The sequence below is a fragment of the Anopheles bellator genome, chromosome 2 (assembly GCF_943735745.2).
Source record: "Anopheles bellator chromosome 2, idAnoBellAS_SP24_06.2, whole genome shotgun sequence".
In the NCBI taxonomy this organism is placed as follows: Eukaryota; Metazoa; Arthropoda; class Insecta; order Diptera; family Culicidae; genus Anopheles; species Anopheles bellator.
This window is the reverse complement of record NC_071286.1, coordinates 81,129,790-81,144,859: the sequence shown is the minus strand read 5'-3', so window position 1 is coordinate 81,144,859 and position 15,070 is coordinate 81,129,790. Positions and strand designations below refer to the sequence as shown.

The following is a 15,070-nucleotide window of genomic DNA, read 5'->3' as shown; positions in this document are numbered from 1 at the left end:
CAGAAACATTTTTGTTTACAGCCCAATATTAAACAACAAGAAACAAGAAATCGTTTCAATTATGCTCATGTTGCGGAATATGTAACATTTATTTCAAATCTAACTTCGATCGAACTCGTTCTGCTACTGAAGCGCAGCGGCTCACTAGCAACCTTGGTCGCGCCGCAGCTGTCACTTGACAGCAAGATTCATTCTTTTGATCTTGTTTTTGCTGACGACCAGCGGAAGAGGATTCCTTTAATCATCGTTGTTCTCGCACGGAAAATAAGATAAACGCAAACGGCGCTCCCGTTTCTGTGCGCTTCGTCAGCTGTAGGTGATAAAAACCAAGTAAATCGTGTTTGGAAGCGGAAGAAGACTCATCGAGTCATCGGCGTGCAAGTGCATTGTCAGGTGCTGGTGGCCGCTCCTTTCTTTCGCGGACAGAACCTCCAATCGCGTAGCTCGGCAGTCCTAGAGCCCAAGTCGTGTCGTGCAGGCTTTGAGCAATCGCTAGCTGAACCGATAAGCGGCCGGAAAAAGATGGAAACCACCAACGGCACGCTGGATCACGGCGATACGGAACAAACGCAAACGCAATCAGCATTCGACAATGTTGACATCACATCGCCGGACGAGGAAAACGAGAACGACATTTTCGAGTCCGCGATTCAGGTTCGTTTCCCGGCGTTCGGCTCCTTCTTCTGTTTTCCTTTTTATTTCGCTTAATGCTCACCTCACAGTGTCTTTTGCCCCGTGGCAATCGGCATCCACTTTCACTAGCGGCGCGTAATGTACGCCGTGCAAGGGACATTAAATTAAATTAAATTTGATTGAATTACGTTTAGGAGTGGGGAACGTTTTGTTATTGGCAGCAGATAAGCAAGCAGCAGTGGCAGCGCCCCGTTTTGATGAATCAGCGTCGTGTCGCTTGGTGTCAAGATTTTGTCACTGTTTAACTTTGGATCTCCGATAAGCAAAGCAGGCGGAGAAAGAAGAAGGGGGCGTTTCACAATCGCAACAGCCGCAGCTTTCCCCTCGGTCATCATCAGCTCACTTACCGCACACTTCTATTCGCTCTATTGCTTTCCGTCAGCAGGAACCATTATCGCCCGTGCTGGAGGATGTACCGACGGACGAAGCAGGCGATGCATTTATCGAAATTAGCGTTTCCGACCCGCAGAAGGTGGGCGATGGAATGGGCTCGTATTTGGCGTACAAGTGCGTACATATCTTTCTGCCCGTTGAGCCATGTTCTATGAAAGCTTTAAATTATTGTTTTCCACTTTTTATTTAGGGTGTCCACAAAGACGAACATACTGAAGTTCAAAAAGCGCCAGTTTTTCACCATGCGCCGCTTTAGCGATTTCCTCGGTCTGCACGATCTGCTCGTGAGCAAGTATCTGCGCCTGGGGCGCATTATACCGCCGGCCCCGGAGAAGAACATTATCGGCACGACGAAAGTGAAAATGGGTGGCCAGGGGGGTCAAGCCGAAACCGGTACGGCAGGCGTCAACGTGGAGTGGATCGAGAATCGACGAAAATCGCTCGAGCGCTTCCTGAACAGGGTCGCCCAACATCCGGTGCTGTGTCAGGATACGGATTTTGTAAACTTTCTCGAGAGCGACCAAGAGTTGCCCCGGGCCGTCAACACGGCTGCGCTGAGCGGAGCCGGCGTCATGCGGCTATTCAACAAAATGGGCGAAACGGTAAACAAGATCACGTACAAAATGGATGAGAACGATCCGTGGTTCAATGACAAGATCAACGAAGTCGAAACGATCGATGCGCACATGCAGAAACTCCACTCAGCGATCAAGGCACTGGTGACACACCGAAAAGAGCTAGCCACGCTGACGGGTGGTGTGGCAAAGTCGGCTGCCCTGCTGAGCACGTGCGAGGAGCACACTGGCCTCTCGCAAGCCCTGTCGCAACTGGCCGACGTTGAAGAGAAAGTGGAACTGCTGCGCTCGGAGCAAGCGAACTCGGATCTGTACATTCTGTCGGAGACAATCAAGGACTACATCGGACTGTTCGGTGCAATCAAGGACGTATTTCACGAGCGCGTGAAGGTGTTCCAGAACTGGCAGCACGCGCAAATACAGCTGACAAAGAAGCGCGAAAACAAGGCAAAGCTCGAGCTGCAGGAGCGACGTGATAAGCTGGAATTTGCCCAGAAGGAGGTGGAAGAGGTAAGAAGGCCGGGTGCACTCGTATCTTGCCGACCAGTAACCCAATCTGAACCTACCGTCCCTTTTTGCAGTGGGAATCCAAGGTGCAACGGTGCCAGAAGGAATTCGATAACATCTCGAGCGAAATCAAAAAGGAGATGGAACGCTTTGAACTGGCGCGCGCCCGTGACTTCAAATCTACCATTATCAAGTATCTAGAGGACCAAATGGCACACCAGCAGCAGGTAATGAAGAGATGTCGGGGCCATCCCTTCACAACTGATTTCAACTATCGTTTTCTTTCGGCAGCAAATGAAGTACTGGGAAGCTATCGTCCCGGTTGCCCGTGATATTGCATGAGAGGACGCGAACGCGACGAATCCGCCCATCCCTACGTACTATGACGACGATCACGATGGCCACGGCGGTGAGCGTGTTCCGCCGGCAGACCGGCGTTTGTGTTTGTCGATCAATTTAGCCGATTCCAACGCCAGAATGTCGTAGACTGCAATGCGCCCGACAGACAGTTGATAAATGGTGTTCTAGGTCTAAGATGTTTTTCTTGACAACCGAGGGTTGTAAACCACTCGGGGTTGTTCAGGCGTAAGAACAAAAGGTTCTTGTTTCTTTCGTTAAGTTTTTCTCTTCTCTCTTTGCTTCTCTATTAAGACGAAACTTACTATTAACTGCGTAGGTCCGTAATTGCGGTACGGAGGAAGTTTATTACCATTGCGCTCTGAAAGTAAACGGAAGGCATGAGAAAAGAAACTATCAAAGTTGACATTATATCGAATTCAAATGACCAAACGTGATCTAAGATGTAAATAATCCAATAGTAAACATTTATAAACCACATGAAAAGGAATCCCGCAAAGCATAGCAGCAATAGATCACGCTCGATCTGTATTAGAAACTGTTGAAAGCATTCAGCAACTTACGTCTCCTGAATAACTACCCTGACGTTATTTACACTTTACTCTTCTCCCGTTCATTTTGGATCGAACAAACTTCTGGTCATAATTTTCCGCTTGCGATGTACATAAGAAAGACTCCGTATTGATATAGTCAAGAAAAAACAAACATTACCCTTAAACATGTATTCCGTGAGACGTAAGCGGTAGTTAAAAGTAGAACCAAAGTTTACAATGCTACGATTTGATGCCTCCAGTTAGAGCCGGCACTGGAAACCATTTTGCTGGAGCGTCGATCTCACAATGGTTTCTACTACTCTACGTTAAGTTTGGTTTCCAACAATCATTTGCCGCCGAACAATATCCATTTCTCGGCGAAGTTGCGCTGACAATGAAACATGTACAGTTATGTTTCGTTTCGATGTTTTGTGTTTGCGAGTATGACCCGCTCCCTGTTTCGGCAAAGGGCGATCCATTTTGCAAATTTGCCCATCTCGCCAGTTCATCTCAAAATATCCTTACTCTTTGAAATTTGTCACGTAACGATGAAGTATTAAATGATCAAAACTTATTAGGTTCTTGTCGAACTTTTTGTTCGAAGAGCAAATGCGAACGGAAGGAATTTTGAGGTGAAATTCGGTAAAATTTTCCAGTTTCCAGTGAAGGGTCTGAGGCATCCCACAAAGGTCTTTCGTCGCTTCACAAGATGTGCATAGGTTAGGCAATACGTGCGCGAGTTATGATGAAGATAATCGATAACATTTCCTCTTACACTTTATTTGGATGCAACTGCGCAGCGTTATACGAAGAATTTTAAAAACTGGAAATGAATCAATAGGTAGAACTGCGGAGGGAGTGCCGAGCAAAAAGATAAGAGTAGTGTAAAACCCACACGGTGTCCTCAGTTCGTTTCCGTGTGCTCGAACTTTTGTTCTCATGTTTTGTGTATAAGATTATCATAGATTTCCACACTCTATGCTGTGCTTAGATGTTGAACTTAGCAAGGAGAAAAGAGAAAATATTTTGTGCTAATCAGTGCATTGTGCTGGCATCGTTTTTTGTTTTTCAAAATATAACGGGAAGGGCAAAGGATATGAAACAATTGAATCACTACTGCGCATACCTGAAATGGAAGATATGTTGGCATATTGTTCTTAATCATCCTCCCCAACACTACGTCACGATCACCTCGATTCACTGTGATCACTGTGACCGTTACGAATAACTGCGTTTGCAGCGTGTGGCTACACAGGAAAAGCATTACACAATCAGAACCGGCTTTAGTTCTATCGTAGATCATCGACTGGCTCGACTTTAATTCCTGCCAACCCAGAGGTGTCAGCAGACATTCTGTGCCGTTTTCTTATCAAATTCTTTTAAGCTTAGAGCATTCCAACACACTGTTGTCGTAGGTTATTTATCTTTTCGGTTTTCGAATACTGTTTTTGTTGATTCATACGACCGAAGGAATAGGAATGGTGAATCATTTTCCTGCTAAATATCGGCCCTTTACTGTTCGTTTAAGGTTCAAAGCACTTGTGCAACCGATATTGACTAGACTGCCTCTGCGTCATCACAACAATCACTGCTGGGGTTATGTATTCAAACAGTCCGCGTAAAATGATAAGCGTACATCAAGAAGATAGCTGTAATCAGTGACCCCAACGCTACTAGACGCTATACCACGACTTTATGTACGATACACCACTCGAGCTTTCTCCTGCAGCATCGTGTGAAATCGATTAACAAGAAATATCTGTTGAATGCATTTGATTTTTGGAGCCTGTGTCGCGCCATGTTCTCGAACGCTCACTCGCTCTCGAATACAGCGCTGCACCCGCGAAGAGGCGCTTCGACAACGCACGACACAACCGCAAGAGAAAGGTGTTCATTAGCGAGCAAATGCAAAAGATACAAAACACGTGAGAACTGTTATAATTTTAAGAGCTATGTTTAAAAAAATAATATATATATATACATATATATCTATATTCTATTACAAACTGCACTGTGAGTGGATATAAGTGATTCCCGTTAGAAAGAAAAGCTACGATCGGTTGCTGAATGTTGTGATCGAAAACTGATTAGCACGTATTACTGCGAAATATCTCAATTCCGGATCGTTCATAAATCAGAGCGTTTTGCATTGCATCCTATAAGAATATTAATGTTATTAGAGTGAATGAATAACATTACATTATCTGACCGTCGAATGCACCGGTCCAACCGAAGGCTGCCGGTGGCAAGTGCATAATGCTGCCGATAAATGCCAGGCTTTATTTCAATCGTCTATCAATCAATTCCCGCTGGCCAGTTCGAACTGGATCAGGATGATGAGATAACTGGTCACGGATGCGATAATCTGGTGGAACAGGAAATGGACAGAAAAAAGGAAAACGAATTCATGCGTGGTATCAATCGAATCGTGGTGCGGAACTGCGTTACCGAAAACAGTACGGTGTAGTCCAATGTGAACATCTTGCATGCGGTAAATTCGATCGGTTGATGTAACGTTTGGAGGGCAAAAACTTCGATCTGGAAAAAGCGAAAACCTTTGGATCAAATTTTGATATTAAACGCTAATTGGGCTCCTACGTACGCTCTGCTTTAGTTGAGGGTCCATTTTGGGAATGTTCAGACGAAACAGTAAGGCCTGGGTTTTGTGTGACTGTGAATGAGTAATGGCCGGAGCAAAGAGCAAATTGGTTTACAAAGAAATGCAATGGCTCCACAAACCAACCTGTCCCCGAACTGCTTCGCACACTTCAGCAATGCTATACACCTCGAAAAAGCAGAACACGCACGTAAGCGACTCGTGAATCAAGCCCACCACCGACAACGAAGAGTTTGTTCGAAAATGCACATAAAAAATTTCAAAGAAGTGATACATCTGCCAGGAGAAGTCGGGTTAGTCGTTTACCAGCAACCAGAGCCACCCTCTCACCTGATAGATAATGAAGGTCATACAGAGGAAGTTGCACGACAGAAGCATGTTCGCGTAAAAGGCGTGCGTTCTGGCACAACACGCCACGATCTGCGACTGGGCCTGGGCCAGGTGGTTCAGTTTGCTGCGAATGTACACCGAGTGGTGGGTGCGAGCGTAGCCTCGCAGAGGCTCCACATCACTCTGCCCGTCACCCTCGAAGTGTTCCCGGACGATCAGCTTAAGCCGTTCATTTAGGGCGTAGTGTAAGTTCTGCAGGAACATCATCACACCGTAGTACAGCGACACCGAGCAGAGAATGCCTATCTTGGGGTAGTAGAACACGCTCAGAAGGCCCACCTCATCCAGCAGATTGTTTTCTCCCGTTTGCAGCAGCTCAACGATGCCGAGTACAAAGCCGCTGGTGAGGATCGCCTGGCTTAGGCTGATTTTACGCAATATGCGCAACTTCATCCATCGCATGTCGATTTCGGTGGAATTAAACAGTTCGCGTTGAAGAATCCCCAAGTCCTCGAGGAGCTTGGCTATCACAAAGCGCTTCCGGTACCGACGAACGGCCGATGTTATGAAGATGTGCATCACCACCTGGCCCTGAACGGCGGTGATGGCCACGTTCAGCACCGTCAGCTTGAACCCGGCCCGGAACCGGGCCCTTGTCAGGATAAATAAGGTGCTCTGGTACGTGATGGCTACCCCGACCGTAACGCAAATGCCGTAGACGACCAGCATTTTGGAAACTGTCAGCTGGCGCTTCTGCCGATCGTACTTAAGCGTCAGCAAGCCGAAAAGGGTTGCCTGCACTGCCACAGCGATCAGCAAATTGTTGATCACTTGGTCACTTAGCATTTCAACGTTATAGAACGAGTGCTTGTGTGAACTTGGCGTAAACTCAACTGGATCGCTTTCGTATGGACCCCCAGAAATCCTACCAAAGCGAATGTTTGTCCAATGTAAACGGAGGGTGTTTTTGTTTACCGAATTATCAATCACTTACTGGTAAAGCCAACCCGAACAATGGAAGGAATGAAAGAATAGCGGACGATATTTACCTAAACCGTTTAGCTTGATTGCATTCAGAGTACGGAACATTTGTGGGAACAATAAGCGGAACATAAACATATCGATATATTTCAGTAGCGAATGACACAATTGAGTCGTAGTGTGGATAGTTGACAAAACTCTTTCTAGCTTACATCTTACCTCCTCCTGGAGCTGGCTGCAAGTGCCAATAACCGTCATGAGATACAGCACCTCAAACATGGCCCAACCGATTTCCACGACCGTTACGATACTGTCAATGGTGGAAAGTTCTCTTTGGCCTTCCATCAGCGTCTCTGTTGACGCGATGTACAACATCGTCGTTGTATGCACGAACACTAGCAAAAGGTAACACAGGATGGGAACGCCAAACAGATCGTTGAACTGGACGGTGCTCTGCCAAACGCCCTCATAACACGCCATAAGCCCATTCCAATCGCGTCGCAACCACTCGCTGAAAGGCTCACAACAACCGGCTTCCAGTCGTCCGTTCAATGCACGCAACGTAAGCAACAGCAGCTGTCCGCTCCCAAACATAACCAGCATGATCGCTGCCTTGGTAAATGTCGTCACTAGAATCGCGGGAATCAGTGCCAGAAACCCGAGCAACACGACCCTCATTGGAGAGGCCAGAAAAATCAGCAGCACAGCCAGGAACAGACCTTCATAGCACGCGTTGTAACCATAGCAACGATAGAACCATGCTCGCCATCGTACACAGCCATCGAGCAGTGGGCTGCGGAACAGACGGACCAGCTGCTCGAATAAATCGCTCATTTTCGCGTGGCAGCCAAGAAGATAGCAGGGCACGATGATGAGCAGCACGATTTCGGCGCACTTCGTGGACATCGTCGCCACCATCATCACGCTGAAACGGTAGATTCTGCTGTTACTGCTGTTGCTGCTGCTGTTACTGATGGTGCTGCTGAGGCTGCTCCAGACCCAACCGGCATGCATCAACATCCGGACGGTGGGCATCAACACGCTGACGACACCACCGTACACCAACAACTCGCGCCGCAGCTCCAACTTCCAGGCGAACAGATGGAATTTAAATGGCATCACCCCAAGCAGAACGGTCTTCACGTAGAGGAACTTAAAGAGCGCTACGGGCAGGGCCATTTGGCACCCGTACCAAGCACACAGTATAACTTCCAACCGTGGCGTCAGCTGGAACACTGCTTGGCCCTCCATCGTCCGGCCCCGAGGAACACGCGAAGGAGCAGAACATCATTTATTATTTAATTACAGCTTCATTATGATACCTCCAGGGGCGCTCTTCGCCGGTGTCGCTGCTATCGTGCCGTCGGAGGTGACAAACAGTGCTCAATAATTCAAGCGCAACCAATTGATTGGGTAAACAAATGATGAGCGCCATGCGGCCATTTTAATTCTTCGCCACAAAGGACGCTGCTCGAGGCTTGCGTGGACGGGTTCGGTGGATGTCGATTCCTCTCTAATGGTAGAGTCAGTGAATTCGTTATTAAATTTAGATCTGAAGTAAATGTTAAACCCCGGCTCACATCGGTCAGGGACCAAGCGTTTACGAATTAGTCACTACATGCTGGCTGTTTAATTGAAAATCGATTGTATCGCATTGGCTCCGTTCCAAAATGGCTTGGCTATCGTTCAACGAGTCCGAAATGCTCAGAAAAAATAATAAAAACGACATTTCATCTTCCGTTCGGATCGATATTACAACCGTAGAAACACTTTTGGATATAGATAGTCTCACGAGGGACGTAACCTTAGTATTTAATCATTTCTTTTCTCTACATGGCCAGCTTATCGTGAATGGTTGTTTCGGGTCCATTACACCAATAACGTTTGTGCTTCATTCTGTCGTTGGTTTTCCGGAAGGACTGGATCACCATTTACAAATCACCAGGCGTCTCCATCGCTGCGCCCCCTCCCGTTTCTCATACCAAAAGTTCCCATACTCACCCACGCGATGGCCCATTACGTTTCCGAGCCGGAGGTTGTATTATGCCTCCGACAATGTAACGAGCAGCGAAATTGATTTATTGGCAAACGAAACAAAACATCCTACGGGTGGCCACTAATTTCTAACGGTATAGACATTTGTGGGGCTATGCTGAGCATCATAAAAACGAGATGATTTAAATGGAATGCTGGCCCCATTGTTGAAACACTAGCTTTGGTCCCTGATGTCCTTCGAAATATTGTTTTTTATTTTAAAAATTTCGAAAAACGAACAACTTATATACTAACATAGTATTTGTTAAATTAAGTTGATGCAGGCAGACAAACATTGACCACGAGCAGTCGTGCGAATGTTATTTATTTGCACCGTGACCACCGAAAGTGTCAATGTAAATAACTCCTGCGGAGCGGAACACATGTTGGTCGATGGTAATTCCCCAATCTCTTGTTCGAAGGTAAAAGCAGAGAGCTCTTTCATTTTCGGCCCATTAATGAGCAGCGAGCCGTCCTAGCGAGTCCAGCCAGACCGACACCGCTGTAATTAACCATCCGACACCCATAACGATGCCGTGAGAAATCATCACGCCAACCCAGCACCCAAGTGTCCACTAACGGAAAGGCCCTATTAGAGTCTAGGCTCTGAAGCTATACCGCAACAGCAACAAGCGGCGCTTGGCGTCGATGCACACTAACCCATGGCCGCGCAGCGTGGTCTTTTGTTTTCCTGCAGGCCATTCGTGCTATTTATTGCGCCTTTTCGCCGCAGTCACGTTGTTGAGCTCTGTTGTTAAGGTACACGCCGTGACAAGGTAGAAAGAAAAGAGACAGCACACTGAAGAGAGAGCGGAAGAGGAAAGCAACGAAAGTAAAGTTGCCGCCAAACGCAGCGTGCTGGGTGTAGTGGTAACACCAACAAGCGGCAAGTGTGTATGTGTGCGTCAACTTGAAGCCATCGTACTAGTATTGGTGTTGGCTACGAAGCAAAATACAGTGCTCACCGAATCGTAGGACGCAGCCGTTTGCCGATGGAGACGCCTGGTGTCTCGTAACAATTACGAATTTATTATTTTGATTTATCTCATTGCTAGTTAAGAGAGTTAGAAAAAAGGGCGGACTAAAAAACATTTCATAAAAATCAGCATCAAAAGCTTGCCACAACAAGTTCGCTAATGTTGTTGGTCGCACACATAACCGCAGCTTCCGATGCGAAACCGAACGAAGCCGAAGTTGATGGACCGAAACTCGGCGCCATGGCGTGGCCGGAATGCTAGCCACCGCGAGTAGTTAGTTAACATTCGTCCCTGCAACGGTTCGGTTCGGTCCTTTCTCGGTCGGACAAGGCACCCAATTATTGCCCAGTCTCGTCAGTACCGCGTGGTGGCGAAGCAGCTATCCGCAGACTGTGTTTTCTGTGGCGCAGCGAAGCGTGCCTGTCGGTGATAATTAACACGAACACGTGCCATTCACGCTGAAAAAAAATAAAAGGTCCCAGCCGGCTCCCCGCACCGTGCACCGGGACGGTGGTGAATTGTTAATTGGGTCGTAATTGTGCAAGCCCACTGTTTGCTCACATCAGCCTTACCGGAAGCCGGATTGTGAAGTGGATTGCGGTTACGAGTGTATGTGTGTTTCGGAAGTGCAGCATTTAGCAGATGCCGCAACCACCGCAACCATCCGTCTAGTCGTCGCACCGTGTCCGCAGATGGGTTTATGTTGGGATTTTTTGGATTTTACGACCACCGTAACTCAGACCACCGGTAAGAAGCTTTTTTTTGTTGCTGAAAGTTTCTGACCCACCTCGAGAGTGTGAATTGAGACAATGCCGAACGCAACGGGAAGGATTCTTTCCTGTGCCGCTTATGCTCAGGTGCCGACACACCGATCGGAATGAGATCGTTAATTAAAAATTTGTCAACCCCTAAGCTTAGGGCGACGTTCCAAAACTCTGGCCTCCAATTATCCTCTGAGGCCTTCCCGAGTGACGGGGACCTTCTCCGGGTTCTTACTACTCCTCTACCCGGGGGGGGAGGCTGTTCATTGACAGGCCACCGGGCTCCAGTGTGCGTACATTGGCGCTTTGGCGCGCACAATTTGCATAATTGAGAAATGACGACGCAAACCGGTCGTCGTGGGGAAGAAATCGAAATATAGCTACTGGGAAGGCACGGGAAATTCAATTCTTAAACTAGACGCACGGCTTTTGGCGCCTAGATTTGCGCACGACATCCTAAACGTTTTCCCGCTTCTCTTTCTTCTTCTCCCGGCCGGTCTGATGATTGGAGTTTGGTATGAAAATAAAATCTCATTTTCTCACCACAACAACTGAAACGCTGGTAGGCACCCTGCGGTGAAGTACGATTGGGCCCCATTACGCTATCCACAACCGCTCCGTTACATCGTGTGTCAAAAATGTGCGCGTGCGATGGTCGATTTTTCGGGCAGGGAAATCAGAAATACGAACCGGTGGCGAAAGGGTGCGAAGTCGAAAAGCTAGTTTACAGCGGGGACACTTTCTGTCGTCTTTTTGTAGCGAAAAGGCAAATTTTGGGGCCATGTTGACGCCGTCGTCCGCTGCAAAGCTCTCGCGCGAGAGGTGGTTCAGTCTGCTCGCTCCATCCGCCGTGGGACAATGTTCCAAAACGAACCAAAGTATCGTTCCCGCTCTGGCCTGTAGAACCGGTTCGGGGTACCCTTTTTTTCGGCTCGTTCACATCTAAATCCTTTTCAAATGGTGGTGCCATTTTTTTAAATCTCCACGATGGATTGCTGAAAGAGTATACTGAGAGAGAGAATTTATTGTGCCTCAATGGCAGTCCAGCCGGATGATGAACCGTTTTTCAGCCGCTCCGCGTTGATATGGGGCAGCCGATCGGCTTTGAGAGTTCTAACAGGCGCTCGGAAAAAGTGCCACGTGCCACCGAACAAACCGAGTGCAGCCGACCGACCTTCTTGGGAACAGGAAACTAGGCAGATAAAATTTTCATCAAAAGCACCTTTTTCAATCGGACGGGGGTCCCTTTTATCCCGCGATGCACCCATTGGGGCATGGGCTGCAAACGACACGAACCCGGTGCACCGATCCGTATGCAACAAGTATGTGGTGCGGTGGTTGGTTTCATTTTATTTATCCATTTTTTTTTTCAAACGTCCATTCACTGTGCACCAGCGTGGGAAGGAATTTTCCGATTAACTTCCAGGCAGCCAAACGTAGTCCGCTGGCAAGCACACACGACGGGCACTAGTTGATGGTGCTCTTGCGAGCTGAAGGTTGTAGGAAAAAACGGGCCGCGGCCACGGTGCACAATCCACAAGGGGTATATAATTGCATGAAATGTGCCATAATGTTGATTGTGTTCGGTGGGGAAATTCTATTAAACTCGTTCGCAGCGGGGCACGAATAATTTATTTTCTTCCATTCGCATTCGTGTTGCAACTTTCTTTGGTTTCGTGCCAGTTTTGCGCGGAAAATGGCAAGTATGTGCCCTACATCGGTGCATATTCATTAAACCGCAGTCCGTGTGTTCCTAAGGCTCGCCGCGCGCCGTAAAAAGATCCGAATGATACTCGAGCGCACTTTTTTCATAATCATTTACATAAGCACACTGCAAACAGCTTTTGCACCGCGCCGTTAATTATGCAGCCGAAAGGATGCAAAGATTCTTATCCCGTCCACGAGACGCCACCATCCGCCGAGCGAATGATGAGGCGTTGCGATGAGCTCACAAAGTGCATAAAATATGCTCCAATGCGTAGCACGGGGCCCATAAACGCAAACCTACGCGCGGCATAACCTTCTGCCGGCATCGGATCGACCGGCACCGATATCGAAACGATCGACGGTACCTCATACGCTGCTTCTTTGCCGATGGATTAATTTGACCCATTCTTGTGATTGTATCACGTCTTTGAAAGGAGCCGTGTAACGTGGCAACCAAGGCACTGGAAGCGATCGCACTCCGTTTCCGGCAGCCACGTACAAGGATCCATTTCGCACCGGATTGGCGTTCGACTTGGTGATCTTCGAAGATGGTGGACGAAGAAATGGCAAAAAGAACCAACAAGGCGGAGGGAAGAGTAAAGCAATTTTGAAACCTCTTAACCGTTTTGCTTCACGCTTCACGGTCGAGCCTTTTGCCGAGCCACGCTTCAACGGGCCGCTGGTGCTCGATGGTGCAGAAACCGTGGTTCCCAGTATTTCCCCCGCTTTCGGGAAGCTGGGAAAACAAAGCACGCCAAAATCTCGTGCAGCCAACCAGACGAAAAAGGGGAAAAATCCGCAGCGCCAAACTATGCTGCCAAGGAAAAAACCCTCTTTCCCCGCAATGGCACGGGAGCAAAATCTCAATCCGAACCGGATGCCAGTGGCCAGCGGGTTTCTTTTTACTGGCCTCAGCATGCGGCCAGCAGTGAAGGAATCAATAGAAACCCGTAAGCACCGTGTGCTCGGAAAATTCTATGAGATTCCAGTGTCCAGTGCGCGAGAGCTCGATGTGCTCGATTGGCAAAAAGTAAATGGACCTCGGAAGGGCTCCCTTCGCCAGGCTTGTAATGCGCGTGGATCAACAGGAGCAACCGGACAGCAATTTGATGTGTACTTTGCTCGAATTGCTTTCCGCGTTCGTCGCCGCGGCCCCCAAGATGGGGCACAGAGCAGCGCGGCCCCAGTATATCGCCCAATTTTCCTGCTACTTAGCAAAACGTGCTCACATTAGTAAACAAAGCAATAAATCACTTGATTAGAAATTCAATTTCCCTCAACCCTACTCGGTCCCGAGCAGGGCGTCCGGACCAGCCTGACCCAATCGGGTTCGCCTTTCCGACGCTGGCCCCTTTTTCCACGTCGCTGGCTCGGCAAAGGAACGAAGAAGGTTCTGATGATTTGACACATGAGGCCGGTCGTCTTAAAGCTACAAGTGAACCGACATCCCGTAGAAGAAGGTGAAAAAGTTTCGCTTCCAGTGCTTGCCAGCCGCGCAGGTAGGTGTGCGTCCCGGTGGCGCCGTTCGAGGCGATTGATGGGTTGATGGGTTGAATGAAGTTGATGAACAAAGGAAGCAATTAGGTTGCGTGGTGGCGATGCCTCCGGATCCAACTTGTTTCTTTTATCGCTCCTTTCTCTGCAAAAAAAGGCAGTTTTGTTGGTTGGTTCCACCGGAAGAGAGCAATAGTGGTTGAGACTTACACTCGAGGAAAGAAAGTTCTACGGTGATGAGCTGATCCACTGGGATCCATTCAGCTCAGTATCGTCAAGATTAATGCTTTCGCTTTCATATTGGCCAGAAAGTTTTGTATTTGGCACCGGCCAAGCCGTGCTCATTGAGCGAATACGATAGCGATAAAAATATAGAAAGCATAGAAAGTAAAGTATTATTACATGAGAATCAGAAAATAAGGTAACCAAAGTCTATGGAGCATCTGTTCAATATCAGGTTGATCGCTTAAATCTTTATATTTTCTCAAGAATATTGTCACGATTCTGACCCTTCACGAATCGGGAATGAATTATGCTGCGCACTACAATTCATAATGTGATTTATCATCCAATCGTCACGTTCAAACACTCTGACACAATACCATTCCATGTCTCGATCTCGGGGCCAGTATTGCTTTTCTTTTCCAACAAAACATAAACCTCTCCCACGGATGGTTCGGGAGTGGCTAAGTGGTCCAATGAGTGCCGCGCCGGAAATGGATCCCCGGCATCGCCGACAACATAATAATGGGATCGCACGAATCGTTCGTTCACGACCGGGAGACGGAGCAAATTATGCGCACCATTTCAGCCACCACCCGCCGCTGGCGCCTTGTTGAGCTTATGCAACTCCAAGCAAATGCGAATCGCTTCGCAGAACTTGCCCCGATGGGGTCACTCGGTAGAAGAAGAATGAAGAAAATTTGTTCCACCGATGGCGACGACGGTAGGAGATGGAAATAAACAGCCGAAATGGGTTCGAGCTGGAAATTGATACGGTTATGGTGTCTTTCACTTTACCCGCTCTTTATGGCCCCCTATCGATCGGGGCGGGCGACACTACCTGTTACGTGCGCCACGCACAGAACGCCACGGCCACTAGGCACCGCAA

General features: G+C 48.0%; 2 protein-coding genes across 3 annotated transcripts; one reads left to right on the top strand and one right to left on the bottom strand.

Annotated features, from left to right (window-relative positions):
• The first annotated feature begins 240 nt into the window (after positions 1-240).
• LOC131206870 (sorting nexin-2) lies at positions 241-5,045 on the top strand. Of its 2 annotated transcripts, none has more exons than XM_058199452.1 (5): positions 241-654; positions 1,079-1,200; positions 1,277-2,171; positions 2,243-2,395; positions 2,460-5,045. In XM_058199452.1, exons 1-5 carry the CDS (start codon positions 523-525, stop codon positions 2,508-2,510), a joined length of 1,353 nt encoding a protein of 450 aa, XP_058055435.1. In that variant the 5' UTR covers positions 241-522; the 3' UTR covers positions 2,511-5,045. The 2 variants fall into 2 exon arrangements, with proteins under 2 accessions (XP_058055435.1, XP_058055437.1); XM_058199454.1 differs by having other exon boundaries at positions 1,076-1,200.
• Positions 5,046-5,357: 312 nt separating this feature from the next.
• On the bottom strand, positions 5,358-6,851 carry LOC131208171 (uncharacterized). The gene is given in 4 exon segments (XM_058200821.1): positions 5,358-5,423; positions 5,507-5,596; positions 5,661-5,951; positions 6,006-6,851. Coding segments are annotated over 4 exon segments (1,293 nt in total).
• Between the last annotated feature and the right edge of the window lie 8,219 nt (positions 6,852-15,070).

What these genes read in the sequence shown, in the direction of transcription:
- LOC131206870 (XM_058199454.1), top strand. Translation starts at nt 523, where the DNA reads ATGGAAACCACCAACGGCACGCTGGATCACGGCGATACGGAACAAACG. An exon ending in TTTTCGAGTCCGCGATTCAG is followed by an intron (nt 655 to 1,075) that starts GTTCGTTTCCCG and finishes GCTTTCCGTCAG; the next exon opens with CAGGAACCATTATCGCCCGT. An exon ending in AAATGGCACACCAGCAGCAG is followed by an intron (nt 2,396 to 2,459) that starts GTAATGAAGAGA and finishes TTCTTTCGGCAG; the next exon opens with CAAATGAAGTACTGGGAAGC.